This window comes from Oryx dammah, unplaced genomic scaffold (assembly GCF_014754425.2).
Source record: "Oryx dammah isolate SB20612 unplaced genomic scaffold, SCBI_Odam_1.1 HiC_scaffold_9, whole genome shotgun sequence".
NCBI lineage: Eukaryota > Metazoa > Chordata > Mammalia > Artiodactyla > Bovidae > Oryx > Oryx dammah.
Window position 1 is genome coordinate 1,293,419 of NW_024070193.1, and position 17,406 is coordinate 1,310,824.

Genomic DNA, 17,406 nt, shown 5'->3' on the forward strand with positions numbered 1-17,406 from the left:
AACAACTGTTACTCGTGAGGCATGTCTTCCCAGATTTCTTTATCTATCCACACAAATATTTTTTAAAACAAAAAAGTCATGCATCATATATTGTTCTGCATTGTCCTTTTTTTTCCTCCCCAAAACACCCTTGCAGTTGAACTTTTTATTTCTAGTGTTTCTGTGAAGCGCTCCTGAGACGAGCTTGCTGGGCCAGGGAGCACGTGGAATCCAGTCAACATTCCCACAAATGGCACGTGCCAGCAGCCATTCCTACAGTCTGCTGGCCTTTGCCGTCTTCCTGAGAGGAGAGGTTAAAAGTGGCACCTCCATGCAAGATCTGCGTGGACTTGATTCTGTCTGGGGTTGAGCTCCCGTCCGGATGATTGCCAGGCGTTCACTCACACGTCTATTGGGAAGGACCCCTGGGTCTGTCCTTTGCCTGTTTTCTTTTTCTTTTTTCTCGGGGGCCGGGCGGGGAGGTGTCAGGGAGCTGTCTTTTTATTACATGTTGCATCTTTTTGTTTTGAGCTTTTGCATATTGGCCCAGTTGCAAAGTTGTTATCTTCCATTTTGCAACGGTTAGTCTTGAAAAATTCTGTTTATTATTAAAGCTATTAAACCTCATTATGGAATAGTTGGAAAATGGGGAGAAGGGGAAATCGCCTGTCACAAAGACGTCACCCTCTGTTAGCGTTTGGGGACAATCCCTTCCCCAGACGTTGCAGCGCCTGTGGTCACCGTGCTATACACTCGGCTTCAGAGTATAACCTTCAGGAGGCATTTTCAAGGCTTTCTAGTGGGTGTCCTGTGGTTCCCTCACCCCTTTTTCGTTTACTGTGGCAAACACACGTAACAGAAAGGCTACCGTTGTAACGTGTCCGGGCACCGGCCATAAGTGCTTCCCCGTTTGTGTGCAGCCCTGACCACCGTCATCTCCAGGGCCTCTGCGTCTGGCCAAACCGAAGCTGTCCCCGTTAGACTGCTCCCCGTCCGCCCCTGCGCCCCAGCCCTGGTAACCAGCCTCTCCTTTCTGTCCCTGTGAGCCTGGGAGCTCCTGGGGCCTCAGATACGTGGGATCAGCCAGTAGGTGTCTGTCTGTCAGTGACTCGTTTCACTGAGCACGAAGCCCTCAAGGTTCGTCATCCGCGTTGTAGTGGGTGTCAGAGTTCCCTTCCTTTCTAAGGTCAAGTAAGATTCCACTGTGCAGATGGACCTCATTGCCTTCATCCACTCATCCATCAGCGGACACTTGAGTTGCCTCTGCCTTTGGGCTGCTGTGAATACAGCTGCTGTAAACATGGCTGCTAATAATACCTGCTTGAGTTCCTGCTTTTACTTCTTCAGTAAGTGCTCACCATGCCCTCTTTCTGAGCATGTGGGTTGTATCCAGGCTCTCTTTTGGAAGATTACTCAGCGTTCTAGCCTTGGAGCTAGAATGTGATCTCAGGGCTCATTACAGACGCACCGCACAACCCCAGGCGTTATCCCCACTCCCTCCCTGTCCCAGAAGCTTTGCAGTCTTAGCACATTTCCTTAAAATGGGCCCTTCTTTCTCTTTGATTGCTTCAAAGGCCAGACCTCACCTAGAGCTTTGCAGTGTTCCTGGCCAATCTTTCTGTTGGAGAACCAACCCGGGTGACCCAGCTGGATAGGTGGCAGTGAATGATTTTGAGAACAACTCCTTGAGAAGTCAGGAAGCGGCATAGACTCCATGGGACGCTGGGACTCAAGCCCCGTGTCGCCAAGACCCAGACAGGCCTGGGCAGGAGGGGCCCGGTGGGGACGGAGCAGGGCTTGAGGGGAGCAGTGCAGAGATGGCCCTGCACACACGCAGCCCCTCAGCTCCAGCTCTTCGGCCTCTTTTTCAGTGAATCTCCCAATTTTTTTTTTCTTGGCTGTGCCAAACGGTTTCCAGGATCCCCGTGTCCTGACCACGGACTGAATCCAAGCCAAGGCAGTGCAAGCCTGGAATCCTAACCACTGGACTGCCAGGGAACTCCCTGAATCTATCTTAGAAGTATTTGCAACTCAGTCATATTTTTGTCAAACATGGTGCAGCCCAAACAAAACTTGTCCACTGGCTGGTCTGGCCCACAGGCTGATGGTCCCAGACCTGAGCAGGCCTTCACCCGTGGAGGTGCTGCTGGCTGGGTGTTCCGACCCCTGAGACTGAATAGCCTGCGTTAATGCAGGATACCTCGTTGATCACCTGTTATCTTGTAAATAATCGGGTCTCTTTTGGGCTTACCCGAGTCTGAGCCGTTGATCGGCTTATTCTGTCCGCCCAGCCGTGAGGTTTGAACGACCGAGATGAGAGAATCTTGTTTAATAGTGGAAAGCCATGCACACACACTGCGCTCTGTTTTTTCCCTAATTTTCTGACTTGTTCTGCTGGTCTTGTTTTTCCAGATAAAGTTCGGAATCATTTCATCATTTTGCCTAAAAGCAAAACAAGCCAGGCCACCTTCTGATGTGCCGGCCGTGCTGTGGCTCAGGACTCACTGCCCGCCTCCCCCCCCGCCGGCCCCCATCGTCAGTCCCGTGGCTCACCTTCCCTTCCTCCCAGGTGAGCCGGACCCAGGCATCCCGCGCACGCCTAGTCCCCCCGGGGTGGGGTCGGTCTGGGGCCCTGGGGCTTGGAATGCTGGCTCCCTGCCCTGTTCCTGGCGGAGGGTCACCAGGAGCCGGGAGGAGGGTTTTAGGGACCGAGTTAGACTGTAAGAATTACAAGGAGGGGTTGGGTCCTTCCTCCCACAAATGGGAAGAAGGGGCCCCACAGGAGGAAGGGCCCAGGCCGCCTGCCCCACTGGGTGCAAACAGATGAAACAAAGGCCGGCCCACCCCCGGCGCCCGGCGCCGCCCGCAGTGTCATAAAGGCCCCGGCGCCCGGAGCAGCCCGCCAGCACGCCCGCCCTGCCTGGGAGCTCCAGCCACAGAATCGAAACTGTTTCCAGCACAATGACCCTGGGCTGTGGGAGACCTCGCTGGGGGTTGGAAACAGCGGTGCGGGAGCGGGAGCCCCGGGCCTGGGCGGCTGCTCCGGAGGGACTCGCTGGCTTGGGAGCTGGGCCTCCAGGGCCAGCACAAGCTGCCCCCTCTGCCGCGGGGAACACCGTCCCCCTCAGCACCGCGCCCCCACCACCACCCTCCGCCCAGCTCTGTCAGGACCCCTGCCCTGCAAACCCATCATCCTGGCAACAGGTGCCCCCCAGCAAGGAGCCTCGCGTGTCTCAGGCCCACCCCCACACCAAGCACCAACGGGGCTGGTTCCCGGGTGCGGGATCAGTGACCGGGTCTGGTTCACGGGTGTCTGAGAAGCGCCCGCCAGTGGCCCAGCGTCCAGCCGGCTCTCGGCACCTTCCGCAGCCATGGCCCGGGCCCCTGCAGGGACTCCAGCGGCAGAAGGAAGGAAGGAGATGGGGGGCTGCTAGAGAAGCGTTGGGGACAGAGAGGCCTCTTCCAGGGGTCATCCTGGGCTGTGGATTCTGTGCTTGGGTCGGGAGTGGGCTCTGGTTCTGAGCTGCAAGCTCTGGACTGAGGCTTGGGGCCCACAACAGGGCCCCGGGGGTTCTGGGCTCTGCTCTGACGCCTGGATTCTGAGGTCTGGGCTCAGGGCCTCAGGCTGAGTTCTCGCAGGTAGGTGCTGAGTTCTGGGTCGGGGGTCAGGCTCTGTGCCCCGTGCTTCGGGCAGCAGCTTACTCTCTGGGCTCCAGGTGGTGGTCCTGGACTCTGGGTGGAGGGCCTGTTGGCCAGAGGCCGGGTGGGGTCGCCATGCCGCTCACAGTCTGGAACGTCCTCTGCTTGGGAGCAGGGACTCTTGCTGGTCTTGTGGGCTGGGTAGCCCCCAGACCACAGCAGGGCCAGGCATGCGTGCGCGCTCGATGCACTGTCCAAGTGAGACACCCTCTCCTGTGGTCGGGAGCCGGGGTGCAGGTCAGCAAGAGCCCGGGAAGGGAGGCCGAGCCCCACAGCCGGGAGGGGAGCTGCTGAGAGCCCGCCCTGACACAGCGGGCTGTTCCTGCTCCAGCGAGGGCACGGGTGGAGGGCACAGCATGGGCAGGGGTGGCCTGGGTCAGGGCCCTAGGCAGGCACTCCCCTCCCTCTGTCCTGACTAGGGGAGTGGTCATCTGAGAGCCGCCAGCAAGGCACCTGAGCCCGCGCCCTCCAGCCTGCGGTCTGGGCTGACGAGGATAAAGGGGAGCTTCCTGGGCAGTGGACGTGAGGGCCTGGGAGCAGGCGGATGGCCGTCAGATACATGTCGCCAGGGACCCAGGGAGCAGAGACGGTGGGGGTCAGGATCATGGACAGTGAGCAGAGGGGCTTAAGGAGGAATGTGACCTCGGGGAGATCCGAGATCCTGATGGTGAGAGGCAGCCTTGGCCGCGGATACCAGGGCCGTGGGGAGTGAGGAGGTGATGGGGGCATCAGCGTCCCTTTGTCAGTGACCAAGAGTGGATTCGAGTCAGTGGCCACGACCACCCAGAGGTGTGTGATCTTGCGGGGATCGAGGCGCTGATGGCTGGAGACAGGTGTTCCCCGGGGACTTGTGAGGCTGGCGGGCGCTGCTGCTGCTGCTGCTGACCCGGGAATGAGGGACACTGGTCACCGGGGACTTGGAAGGGAAGGTTCGGCAGTCACCCGTGTTGAACGCGTGACTCTCACTGGGCAGTCGGAAGATTCGATGGCAAAGAGGCCCCTCCGCGACCAGGGGCAGTGGTCCTGAGGCCACTGGAGACAAGGGACCGAGGGCATTGCTGAGAGCCGCTGGTGCTGGGGTGGCGTCGGCCTGCAGACGCTGGGCACGCATGAGCAGCCAGACCCGCCCCTGACTAGGACAGTCCTGACCGGTGACCCCGGTGGCCGTCCTCTGCGTGACCTGGGACAGTAGTGACAGGACACGGTGGTGGTCGGGAGCAGGGGCGTCGGCAGCCAGGCAGCCCGGGTGCAGACACTGCTGGAGAGGGTGCAGCCTGGGTGGTGAGGTGGTTAGGAGCCGTGACTGGTGAGCAGGGCCTGCCGCTGGAAACATTGGTGAGCAGTCAGCGACGGGACACAGCCCCGAGCAGAGGCCTGGAGGAAACCCTGGTGATCACGAGCTGGCGATCGGCTGCTAGGAGGCGGACGTCTAGTCACAGGCTCTGGTGATCAGATGTGTCATTGATCAGGAATGTCGGTCATGATGACTGTCCCCAGTAAGTAACCAGAATCATTGATTAGAGAACAGCACTCAGTGACATCAGCGGTCAGAGACGCCGGTGATCACGTTTGCCAGTGGACACGGACACTGGTGAGCAGGCAGCTCAGACACAGCTCGAGGATGGCAGGGGGACGCGTCCCCCTGGGCTCTCCCTGAGCCCTGCTGAGCCCTTAGGAAAAGGGCCAGCACGCGGCTAGAGGGTGCAGAGCCCACAGCCTCCCTGAGCCTCCCCTGCACCCACTGAGACCCCAGGACCCCCACCAGGCAGTGAGGAAGTTCAGCTGGCACAGTTCAGGGGAGGCACAGGGCCCCAGGAGCCCTTCCGTCTGAACCCCAGGGCTGTAGGACCAGTTCGCTCTTAATCCCCACACCCAGGCGGGACTCAGGAGCCCCGTGAGCCCATGAGGCAGGCCAGAGGCATTCACAAAAAGTATTTTATTATTCTTAACAGTATTCACTTTGAAGGAATAGGAAGAGCATACAATTTTTACAGACAATATATAAACGTTGTACATAATTAACAATAACTTAGTTCACTAATCCAAAATAAAACGAGCCAAATAAAACATAAAACCAGAAAATACTGCCGATTCTTCTTCTTATGCGGATACTAGTACAAAATAAGTTACTTCCGGCTGTGGTGCCCCCTATTGCACTTGGCCTACCTCAGCGCAGTCCTCTTCCTGGGCCGGCCCCGGCCAGCCACCGCGCCCGCCGCGGCCGCACAGACGCTCCGCCCGGACGCGGTTATGTACAGCTGTACCTTGGGAAGGGTCCAGACACCCACAGCACAGCGCGGCGGGAGCCTGGCAGCCCCACCTGCTGCGCCAGCCCCCCGAAGCCTGGAGCCACCCCGGCCCCCGGCCCCCATCCGAGGACGGTGCCATCTGAGTCTCTCCAGCCACAGCCGTGGTTTGTAGGTTTTCCTTTTTTCCACAGCAAGGGCTCCTGTGGCCACGTACAATTGACTGGACCCAAAGAGTTTAAAAATAAAACAACTCATCAGCGAGTTAAGCTTATGCAGTCTTTCTCCTTTTGTTTTTATATGTTTTTCTTTCGCGTCGGTGTCGGAGAAGAGGGGGGTTCAGGGGCTAGCAGAAAAAGGAGTATGTACAGGGTGTCCCTGGCCGAGGCGGCGGCAGCGGCTCGGGGCCGAGGAGGGCGCTCGGGTCAGGCTGGCTCCAGCCTCAGGACCAGAGAGCGATGTGGGAGACGCTTCCCCTCTCAAGAAAGCGCTTCCTTCCTGTAACCCAGCCCTGGCCTGGGAATCTGCACAGGGCCGCCCCGATCGTCTCTGCCCTCCGGGGCCTGCGAGGCCCCCCTGGAGAGGTTCAGCCCAGCTGGGTTCGGCGCTTGCAGAGGGGGCCCAGGTCCCCCCAGAGCCAGGCAGGCAGGCTGGCCACGTGGTGCTTGGCCCCAAGAACCAAGTCTCCCCGTCCTCGTGAGAAACCTGAGCCAAATCAACTCTTCCGCCTGCTCCCCTGCCTCCTCCGCGGCCCCCAAGGGCCCCTCGCCCATTCGCGTCTCTTCAGAGTTGTCCTTCACGGTTAGAGTCCTCGGTGGAACCCCCGCCTGGGTGTGGCCAGGCCTGCCTGGGAGCTGCTTCACAGTGGTGGCCAGGGCGCCCACAGGTGAGGCCACGCGTGTCCAGCTGGGCGGGCAGGGGCCGCGGTCTCGGGGTGGGCCGGCCAGCTGGGCACTGGGTCCCCCGCGCCCTGGGAGCGCCGTCCCCGGCGTCCGTCCGTCAGTCTGTGGGGTGGTCCCTAGCCCATGGCGGTCACCATGCTGGACGGGTGGGGGTGGCCGAAGGAGAGGCTGGAGGAGGGGTGGATGGGCGTCGGGGTGGGCAGGATGTGTCCGGAGTGGCTGAAGGGTGGCAGGTGGCCGACAGGCGCCATGTGCCCCGCCAGGGCGGCGGCGCTGAAGGGGGAGGCCTTGTCCTGCACACACCTAGACAGCTCCTCGAAGCACTCGGAACCCTTCTTGCTCTTCTTGGACTTGCTGGACATCTTCCGGTTCCGGGTCTGGATGCCTTCCTTCTTCATGGTCAGCGGCCTGTTCACCTGGGGGGCCACGCAGAGCTTTCAGAGGCTGGAGCTCCCCTCCTGGCCAGACCACACCCCCAGCCTGGCCAGGGGGGGCCCATCCCCAAGGCCCATCGACTTCCAGGGCCTCCCCACCCACTCTGCCAAGAAAGGCGCCGGCAGGGCACTGCCCCCGCCCACCGACCCTGCAGAAGCCCACCCACGGCAGGCTCTGCTTCTGAGCAGAGATGCCCAACCATGGGGGCTGCCCTCCAGCAAGCTGCCCCCGTCGTGGGAAGCCCTTCTGGCACTCGCTCCCCAAGCCAAGCCACGCTGGGGATGGCGGCTCAGGCCACTCCCCGCAGCACAAAGCGCGGGGTCTCCAGGGAGGGGCAGGGCTGGCGGCTGACTCACATTGTGCAGCTTGTAGTAGAGGCCGCAGGCATTGCACACCGGGTCCCCATTGGCGTTCCGGCGCCATAAGGTGGTGGTCGTCGTCTGACAATTTGCGCAACAGGTGCCTGCTCTCCTGGCGGCCGACTGGGGGGGCGGGGCAGGGCAGAGTCGGCAAGCTGGACTCCCACGGCCCCCCGCGACCTCCCTCCAGACCCTCACGCCACCCCTGCTCCCTTCCCCCACCCACTGAGCCCAGAAGCCTCTGCATCTCAGAATCGGAAACCTAAACCGTCAGACTAAAGTGCTCTCAGAACCAAAGGGGCTGCAAGAGCTGCAAGGGAAAAGCAGCCGCCTCCCCCAGCCACCCCCGACCCCGGCCCCCGGACGGGAATGCCACACAAGGGAGCCGAGGCTCGGAGAAGGAGCCGGTCTAGACAGCTGGCCCGCCCCTTGGGCGCCTCAAGCTGGAGCTGCAATTCCCACAAAATACACAGTCCTGGGCACATCCAAAGCCCCAGGGCCAGAGGACAGGGCCCTGCAGCTGCCCAGGGCAGGGAGGGGAAATGCTCAGCAGTCAGGCTGCACACCGCCCAGCGCAGTAGCCACTGACCATTTAAATACAATTGAACTACAGTTTAAGCAAGTTAGAAATAGTTTCTTCAGTCACAGCGGCCACATTTGAGGGGATTCCCTAATCACAGCACAGCTAGAGGCGACCACGATGGATGGTGCATGCCCAGAAGGCATCCATCGGTCAGAAGTTACTGGACAACGCTGACCTACCTGTCCAGGGCCCTGTCCCCCAGTCCCCAGGGCCCTGACTGCCCCCAGCCCTTTGGGGAGTACAGGACTAACCCGGAGCCCCGGACTCCTGGAGGAGAAGGCAGCGGCAGGCGCCCCAGAGGCGGGGTGAGAGGAGTTTCACCCCAGAAAGCAGACACCCTCTCCAGCCCCACAGCAGCAGCACGTCCCAGGGAACGGCGGCGGGCGGGCTGGGGGCAGGGAACCCAGGCCAGCAGGGGCAGGCGTGACCCCAGGCCCCAGCCTGGTCCAGAGGGGCCAGCCTACAGCCCCGGGCGGGGAGGGGTGAGGGGTGAGTAAGCAGCCGGAGCTGGAATTCTGACTCAGGGGCTGGCCTCGCATCCTCCGCCCGCCCGGGCCCTCACCCCGCCCTTGCTCCAGGAAAAAAAACCAGGGGCCCCCGAATCGGCAAGCGATTTAAGCCTCCCTCGTAAATCACTTCGCCCTGAAAAAATATATTTATTATTCTTAGCATTTTACGCATTATTTGCAGAGTGGAGGGTATTAGAAATTTCAAAACAGCCCAGCGAGAGGCAGGACTGAGCCGAGGAGAGAGACTGAAAACTCTCGGAGTCCGGAAACAGATACGCGAAGTTTCCTTATCTTTGGGCTGCAGATGTCCGGATAGGAAACTCCGGCAGGAGATCCGAAAGGGCATTTTTTTAAAATCACTCAAATGAAAATACACAGTATAGGTGACTCCATGGAAAAATAATAAAGGGCAGGGGTTTTTTTTGGTGGTTGGTGTGTGTGTTTTATTTAAATAAGCACGCGGAGACTGTGTGTTGGGAAGCCAGGGAGAGCAGCCCCGGGCTACAGGGAACAGGACTTCACGGCCCTATTTTTAAAAGTTTAACAGAGGCCAGGGGACGGGACCTGGGCCCCTGGATGCTCTGCTCTGGTGGTGGTGTTGGGGGGGAATCCCTGAAGGTACCAGGCGGGCTGCCCAGGGGAAAGCTGGCCTGGAAAGAATCTAGCCTGAAAAGTCGGGCTGCCCCAACTGCCAAGCAAGTGCTTCTCCTGATAAAAGATTGCCAGCAGCTGCATTTGGAGCCTTGTTTTTTGTGTGTAATGAACTGCGGGCTCGGCCCAGGTCCACGCTGCGGCCCCCGGTGCTCTCCCACCCCCAGACCCCCCGCTGCTCCTACCAGCCTCCGCTTGGGCTTGATGAGCGGCCGGTTCTGCCCGTTCATCTTGTGGTAGAGGCCGCAGGCGTTGCACAGGTAGTGCCCGGTGCCGTCCCGCCGCCACAGAGGGGTGGCCGTGGCCCCGCAGTTGACGCACTCCCGGCCTTCTGCAAGGGGACGGGGACACAGGGTCACGCGGGCCAGGCTGCTGCAGGGGCCGGCGGACTCTTAGTTCCAGCCGGGCTGGAGAGGGACCAGGAGGTGGGATTCAGAGGGCAGCTTACGGCGGGGAGGGCAGCGGGCCCCGGGGTTCTGCTCAGGGCACCAGCTCCAGCCCGGGCCGGAGGCTGGGCCGCCTCGAGTCCCTCTCCTCCCTACCCCGTCCTCTTCTCTCTCCCCAGCTGCGTCTGCCTCTCCTGGGTCCCTGTCCCAGGCCCTCAGATTCTGCTCTCCGTCCCCGTCCTCGGTCACTTCCGTCTCTCTCCCCAGCCTCCCTTGCCTTCCGCCGAGGCCCTGGAGTGGGATGGAAGTTGCTGCTGTTTCAAACGAAGTAAATAATCAGCCCTTTCGTTTTTAGGCTGAGTGGCCTTGCCGGGTGGCTCCTGGTGGTGCTATTTTGTTTTGTTGTGAAAAGACCATCTGGAAACCAATTTGAGAGAAAGAACTACTTAAAAGGCCAGCAAGCTGGTTGGACAGGGCTCCCCAACATAGGTCCCAAGTGGACACGGGCGGCGGCCTCAGTGTGAGCTGACCCTGCACGTTTCTCCCCACGTCCTTTAAATCGGCAGCCCACACGGGCAGGAACGTGTGGCTTCTGGACTCTGGAACGAACGTTCTAAAAGTGATCTTGAAGGGAAGGAGGTGAGGACGGCGGGAGCCCCACAGCAGCCTCGGCGTCTGCTCCCCGGCGTCTGCTCCCCGGCTGGCTGGCCGGCCGTCTCCAGCCAGTCCCCTAGGCCAGGCAGAGGCAGCAGGGAGGGAGAGGGAAGGACACGCCAGGGGGCAGGGAGTGCCTGTCCCGGGAATTCGGCCTCGGGGCCAAGAGATCCCTGACTGAGTCGCAGATCTAGATTCCTTAAGGGTCTGGAGCCCCGAGGAGGGCAGAGGGCCCCCAGCGCTGCACTGACGCTCACGGACACGCGCATCCGAGCCGCCACGCCGCGCTGCCTACACCCGGCGTGAAAATGTTTGCTTCAGACTCAGGGAAGGGATGGGGGACCCCCAGGTGGGCAGTGGCCCACCTTGGAGGGGAGGGTAAGGAATGGGAACAGGAAGCAAACTCTGGGGCCGCCAGGAGCACCTAAGAAGGTCTGCGGGCGCCTTCTCCCCAGTTCTGGGGACTCAAAGATAGGTTGGGGGCCATCAGGCATGGACACCAGCCACCCCCAGATCGGAGAGACCCGGGCCGCCCCCTCGCCTGGGTCTCAGCCCCCTCCCACCAAAGCGCAAGCCCTCCCCACTCCAGGGAGGCGCTGGGCCCTTGCCTCACCTGAGCAGGAGCGGGCCTTGCTCCTCTGCTTCGGGGTGAAGCTGGAGGCCGGGCCACCCAGGAAGCCTCCGGGGTGGAAGAGCCCACTGCTGTAGTCGTGGGCGGCGGCTGGCACATAGGAGGGGTAGGTGGGGATGGGGTGGTGAGTGGCAGGCTGGGTGCCCATGGTGGCCAGGCTCGGACGCAGGGGGCTGCCGCCTTCCATCTTCATGCTCTCGCCCAGCGGCACCTGGTACTTGATGCCATCCTTGTCGTCCCCCCGGGGGGCGGCGCTCCCCCCTGCCGAGGAGGAGGCTGGCGAGGCGGCCCCGGTGGTGCTGGGGTCCGGAGACACTTCCTTGGGGGGCGTGGGCGGGAAGCCGAAGAGGTGGGTGCCCGAGTGGGCTGCGGTGGGGGTCAGGGAGGCCACCGAGCCACCACCGCCCCCGCCCCCAGCCCCGGCCCCCGGGTACACAGACAGGGGCCCCCCAGGGCCTCCGGCGGCCGAGGGGTGCAGGGGTGTCTTGGAGAAGGGGCTCACGGTCCAGGGGTTGTGGTGGTGCGCGGCGGCCGCGGAGAGGGCTGCCTTGCCCCCGTCCAGCCAGGGCAGCCCCGGGCTGTGCAGCAAGTGCGGCCGGCACATTTGGCCTCCGGTCAGGCGGGCTGCGGGGGGAGGGAGCGTCAGGGTGCGCCGGGGGGGAGCCAGGACGCCCCTCAACCGCGACCTTTCCCCAGAGACAACCGGAAACATAATACCCCAGTCGGCATTTCACCAGGCACGTCAGTCCCTGAAGGACGAGCGGCACAGAAGGAGACCCTGGAGGAGGCTGGAGGGGCCCCTCCCCCCGCAGGCCGGCTGGGAACAGGCAGAATCGCCAGGGGCCCCGGAGTCTCCCCAAGAGGCCGCTGCCCCCTCCTTTCCCGCCCCGATTTCTCAGCGGCCGCGATTGCTGCGGACCCCACATCCGGGAAGCAGGCAGCAGGCCTCCCCGCGTCCCGCGCCGGGCGCTCGGCGTCCGGGCTCCTGGTCACCCTCGGGCCCGGGGCTCACCGTGCGCCGGGCTGTAGGAGACGCGCGCGCGCGCGTGGGCCGGGTTGGCGTAGTAGGGGTTGCCCTGCGAGTCGAGGTGGTTGAAGAAGACGTCCACCTCGTCGGGCGGCAGCAGCTGCGCCGGCTCCATGTAGTTGTGCGGCAGGCCCGGGTGGTGCGAGTCGGGGTGCTGCGCGTTCAGCACGGCGGGGTGCGCCATCCAGCGCGGCTGCTCGGGAGCCACCTCCATGGCTGGCGGCGGAGGCGCGGGGTCTGCGCGGAGGCGGTAGCGGCGCGCCTGCACGACGGAGGGGGCGTGAGGGGGGCCGTGAGGGGCGCCGCCGCGGCCGGACACCCCCAAGCCCCGCCGTGAGACGTCCCGCGCGCCGCTGCGCCCGAGCCGAGCTCAGCCGCGGACCAGTCCCGGGTGGGAGGAAAGCCCAGAGCTCAAAACGAAAGGAGGGGCGCGGGGAGCCGGCTCAGCCACGCACGCTCACACGGTGACTCGGGTACCCAGAGCCACACACTTCTGCGCACGGGGTCACACGCAGGGACAAAACCTCGGCACCAGTGACCCCAACGCACGTAGAGAGCCGCACTTTAGTCACCCCCCATCTCGCCCCGCACCATGCCACCCCGCACCATCCCTGTGCATAAACACTGTAAAAAGTTAAAGCCCGGCGCCCGGGGGGGCCCCCGCGGGGCGCACGATGCTGGCGACACTCAAAACTACTCTTGGCGCTGATCTCGACCCCCCAGACACACACACACACACACACGCACGGAGCCCCACGGGCCAACCGCCAGCCCCACGAGCGCTCCCCGGCGACACAAGCTGAACTTCTCACCGAGGTTCCGCACAGCGGCCACCCGCGGCCCGGCCCCCGCAGGGACCTCTCGGAGCCCGGCACGCCCCAGGAACCCCCGCCCGCTCTCGAAGCCCGAACTTACAGACGCAGCGGCGCGGGAGGGGCGCGGCCTCGGCGCGGGCGGAGCGGGCTCGGGGACGGCGCGTCCGGCGGGCCGAAGGGGCTCACGGGGTGCAAGCGGGGGGCAGCGCGCGCCTCGGCCTCGGGCCCGCCCGGCTCCGGCCGCTCCGCATCGTCCGGGCGCGCTGGCGCCAGCTCGCGGCTCCGGCACAGACATGAAGCGGGGGCCGCGCGCGCCTAAGAAGCGCGCGCCAGCCAATCAGCGCCGCGCGCCGCCCAGCCTCCGCCCCCCATTGGCCGGCCCGCGGCTCCCGGGCCACGGACTCCGGACGCGCCCGCGGGCCGCCCCCCGCGCCCGGCCGCCCCCTCCCGGCGGCCCCTGCTGCTGACGCCCCCCGCCCCAGGACCCGCGCCCCGCGGCGGGCTGCTGCGCCCCTTTCTCAGGGCCCGCGTGGTCCCCCTACCCTCCGGGCCCTGCTCCCAGTAACTAACCTCCAACCGGGCCCCCTCCCCAGGAGCCTGGGCCGCGCACCCTCTGGGCGTTCGGTGTCCTTTCCAGGGGACCCCAGTCCGTCCACTCTCTCGGACCCCGCTCCTTTACCACTGAGCGTGGCCACGGTGGTCCACCTACCTCCCCAGGCCGTTCCGGCCCCCAATGGGGGCTCTGGCCAGACCGGGGCCAGGGGGTCGGAGGACAGCTGCGGGTCAGGAGCAGCGAGGGGCAGGAACTCCAGGGCCCCCGTGGGCACCTGAGTCTCGGGCGCTTAGGACCGCTGGACCCGGTGGAGGTGGCCTGTCTGGGGCTCCGGGGAGGGGGAGGGGGCGCCCCCTTCCCGGGCGTGGCCTTCGCAGACCGAAGGGCCGAACTGCCTGGGGCGAGGCCGTGCAGACCCGGACTGGCGCCGGCGCCGGCTCGAAGGAGACGCCTCGGGGCGGGAGGAGGCATTTTCTTCCTGGGGGGTGGGGTGGGGGGGTCCCTAAGGCGGCCCCTGGGTAGAAGGAGACGGTGGTCTGAGAACTGGCCTCAGCCGCCTGGAACTGCTCTCCACAAACGTCCAGGCCGGGGATGCAGCCGCGGGCGAACCCGGCCCCGCGCGCCGCTCTGCTCCCTCCCATTGTACAGACCGGAGACCGAGGCGCCCCGGGAGTGGGTCGGGAAAAGGAAATTGGGGAGGGGGCCTGGAACAGGTGCGGGGGTAACGGGGAGTCACCGACGTCCTCCAGCCCCTCTCCCCTCGCTGGGCCCACGGCCCTCGGGGGTAGAAGCCCAGAGGGATGCTAGGTGGGCCCGCGGCAGGAGGGAGGGCCGGGGTCCCGGCCACCCCCGGGAGGCGGGGGGGAGGGGCGGCGGGATTGACAGTCGGTAATTGGGTAACTGGAGGCGGCTTCTCCGGCCGGGCAGCCCCGCCACCGCGACGCCGGGCCCCTGACGTCACCCGATTCGCCAGGAAATGAACTTTTTAATAATCTGAGGAGGGAGGAAAGCCCTCGGTCCCCTCGGCTCGGGGGGCACCAGGCCAGGCCGGGCTCCGCCGGCATGCCCCCGTCACCCCCTCCAAGGCCAGCTCTGGCAGCGCCACGGGGGCCTCCCCCTGCCTCGGCGTCCCGCCGGCCCTTTCTGCCCGAGGCCCTGGCGCAGGTAAAGGAGCGGGGGCGGGGGGGACAGGGGTGCAGAGGCCTGGGCCGAGGGAACCCGAGCGTCTCTGGCCCTTGGGGACCCGTCTGCCCTGGCCGCCGCCGCGCCTCCCGCTCCGGGGCGCGCGGGGCCCTGGCTTCTCGGAACTCCGCTCCGCGGGAGAGGAGGCCGGCGCTCGCCGGTAAGGCGCACCGGGGCCGGGAGCGAGAGCTCGAGGCCCTGAGCGCCGAGCCTCGGCTGCCGGCCCGGGCAGGTGAGTGGCCTCGGCGCCTCCCGGCTCGCGCGCCCGAAACGCGCGCGGCCTGGCCCGGACCTGGTCTCTCCGTACGTCTGTTTCTCCTCCCTGCCTGTAGCTTACGACTCATCAACGCGTAAAACGCGATCGCAGCGAAGCCTCCAGCCTGTCTTGCCGCCTCAGAGCCCAGCCGGGGCTTCTCAAAGACAACGCGGCACCGGGGACAATCCCCGGTGTCCGGAAGGCCGCCCCATGGAGTTCAAACTCGGGGACCGAGCGCGGGAGGCCCCGGACTCGCAGGCCGGCCGCGAGGCGGTGAACGCCGGAGCCGAGCGGAAGCTTACCGCCGGCCGCGATCCCGGCGTCGGCTCGCGCGGAGACGGTCGCTCCGAGCCTTCAGGAGAGCAGGTAATCGCCTTTTTCCCCCCAAAGCGCGGTTCAAATGATCTCCGGGGCTGGGTGGGTCTGCAGTTTCATAACCGCGAGCTCGGCTGCAAGCTCCTCCGGGGCAGCCTGAAGCCCCTCCGGGGCAGCGTCCCGGCCGCCGCAGGGATGAAGTGACCTGCCCGGTGGGTCGCTGCTCGAGCCGCAGACTCGCGCTGCCCGCCGGCCCGGCGCAGCTCGAAGCCCGAACGGGGGGATTTAATTACGCCGCTCGGCAGCTCAGAAAATCGCCGCGAAGAGGAGCTTAGCAGCGCAGTTAAGCAATGCTCGAGCGGGGGGCCTCTAGAGAGCCGCACCAGCTCCGCTTCCCGCAATCCCGGCCTAAAGGAAAAAAGGGAAAGAGGGACCCTGCCCAGTCTCCCGGGAACGTGGGGTCGCCTTCCCAGAGACGGCGGGCGGGCAGGCGGCCTGCTCGGCGGCGGCCTCCACGGTGAGTGAGCCCCTGCGTTGGACCCGGGACTGCTGCCTTCTCCCGCAGGAACCAACCCGCGGGGAGAGGGAGGCAGGCACCAGGCAGCTCGGCCCCCAGCCGGCCAGTGGTGGGGGTCCCCCGTGAGTGTGTCCGCTGGACAGACCAATGGGTGCTAACCAGGAGCCGCCCCCACCGAGCAGTGAGACCACCGGATCCCTGCTGAGGGAACAAACCTCCAGGGAGGCTGAGGGCCGCTCCCAGCTCCTAGGATGGGCTGGGCTGGGGTGGGGATCCCGGGCTGTAGAGAGCGGATTTATGTCAACGTAGGGCCTTTGACTTTGGGGGTCTCCAGACACCCACTTTGGAGGCACATGTTCCTTTTTTTGTTTTTTCTTTCTCTCTTTTTTTTTTTTTTTTTGTCTCACTGGCAAGGATTGTTGCGAATGCGGGTCGCTGCCCTTTGGTCTCACTGAAGCTGTCCCTTTCCTTACATGGGAACAAGATTTTACAAAGGACTGGGGAAGGGCAGCCACGAAAACAGTTTTCTAATGACCTTTTCCAAATGACTGGAGACTCTCCGGTGGAGCGTGGCTCGGAGGTGCCTGGGTGCTTTCGCAGGGAGCTGGGAGTGCAGATATCCGGAGCCTCAGCCCCGCGCCCAGCTGCCCAGGGCTCCCTCATCCTGGGCAAGCCTCCTCCCCGCCCTTTGTTTCGACTTCGCTCCCCTCTGGGACTGTAAGTTCGCCCTCTCTTTGTAACCGAATTCTTCTCACCTTTTCCCTTGGGCACGAATTGGCCAGCAGTGCAGGGCGTTTAAAGAAATCCATTTGCTTAGCAGCTGCCTTCCATAGGGATATTTAATTTGCCACCCAGCAGCCCCCCAACTCCACTCTGGCAGTTTGACTTGAGGGGTCCTGAGGAGAAGTAGGGGACTGCTCTGGTCAGAGGGGTTCAGAAGTCTCTAAGGCAAGACCTGAGATCGGGCCTCAGCCACCCTCCAGAGGGGCACCCCCGTGCGGGGACCAGGAGCCCCCGCTCTTTCAGGTTCACTCCCAGCCCCCTAAACTCTGACTCTCTCTCTCCTCCCTCCTCCCTCCTCCCTGCTGATTCTCCCACTCCCTGTACGTTCTGGGCCTTTTTGAATCATAAAGACCAGGGCCCAACGTCCTTCATGTGTCTGCACCCTGGGCCCAGGCTCCTGGGAGATCTTGGGAGGTTCTACCCGCCACCTCCAAGCCCAACTGCGCGGGGCCCTGCTGAGACCTGCCGACATTCGAGCGCGGTTCCCCCTCCTCCGCGAACGGACACGGTTTGCTCGGAGGCCTGGCGGCCCTGCAGCCCAGCAGTAGGACAACGGGTAAATCCGTTTCGTTAGATGCAATTTGTCTGCAATTTGTCAACCCGGCTGGGAAACGCGCCCCAGACGCCCGGGCCGCCGCTGGCCCTTCCTGCTTCTCGGATCCTGCCTACTCATGAACGAATCCCAGCGCGAAGAGCCTGCGTAGACCAGAGCTCACAGCCAGATGTCCCCGACCCCTGGAGACCTGGCTTTTTCCAAAACAACGAATTTCCTTCCGTGTTTTCCGGGAAAGGAGCGGCCGCAGCATCCGGGGGCCCTGAATGCCAGACCTTTCCCCTCTCGGTTGGGGCAACCTGGAGTTCAAGCCTGACCTCTGCGGAACGATTCTAAATGCCCTGGGTGTAGACAAACCCAGACCCCTGCCG

General features: G+C 63.9%; 2 protein-coding genes across 2 annotated transcripts; one reads left to right on the top strand and one right to left on the bottom strand.

Annotated features, from left to right (window-relative positions):
• Positions 1-5,595: 5,595 nt before the first annotated feature.
• Positions 5,596-12,317, bottom strand: GATA2 (GATA binding protein 2). Its single transcript, XM_040246649.1, has 5 exons — positions 12,047-12,317; positions 11,017-11,658; positions 9,549-9,694; positions 7,618-7,743; positions 5,596-7,242 (listed from the first exon to the last, which is right to left on the bottom strand). The coding sequence occupies exons 1-5, from the start codon at positions 12,273-12,275 to the stop codon at positions 6,943-6,945; spliced, it is 1,443 nt and encodes a 480-aa protein (XP_040102583.1). The 5' UTR covers positions 12,276-12,317; the 3' UTR covers positions 5,596-6,942.
• Positions 12,318-14,402: 2,085 nt separating this feature from the next.
• Positions 14,403-16,848, top strand: LOC120868060 (xylosyltransferase 1-like). The gene is made up of 3 exons (XM_040246650.1): positions 14,403-14,843; positions 14,944-15,233; positions 16,114-16,848. The coding sequence occupies exons 1-3, from the start codon at positions 14,492-14,494 to the stop codon at positions 16,228-16,230; spliced, it is 759 nt and encodes a 252-aa protein (XP_040102584.1). The 5' UTR covers positions 14,403-14,491; the 3' UTR covers positions 16,231-16,848.
• The last annotated feature ends 558 nt before the right edge of the window (positions 16,849-17,406 follow it).

Excerpts from the sequence above, each read along its gene's own strand:
- LOC120868060 (XM_040246650.1), top strand. The coding sequence starts at position 14,492 with ATGCCCCCGTCACCCCCTCCAAGGCCAGCTCTGGCAGCGCCACGGGGG. Across the intron at positions 14,844-14,943 it reads TCGGCTGCCGGCCCGGGCAG|CTTACGACTCATCAACGCGT; the intron begins GTGAGTGGCCTC and ends CCCTGCCTGTAG. Across the intron at positions 15,234-16,113 it reads CCGAGCCTTCAGGAGAGCAG|GATTGTTGCGAATGCGGGTC; the intron begins GTAATCGCCTTT and ends CTCACTGGCAAG.
- GATA2 (XM_040246649.1), bottom strand. The coding sequence starts at position 12,275 with ATGGAGGTGGCTCCCGAGCAGCCGCGCTGGATGGCGCACCCCGCCGTG. Across the intron at positions 11,659-12,046 it reads CTCCTACAGCCCGGCGCACG|CCCGCCTGACCGGAGGCCAA; the intron begins GTGAGCCCCGGG and ends CTCCCCCCGCAG. Across the intron at positions 7,243-7,617 it reads TCTACTACAAGCTGCACAAT|GTGAACAGGCCGCTGACCAT; the intron begins GTGAGTCAGCCG and ends GTGGCCCCCCAG.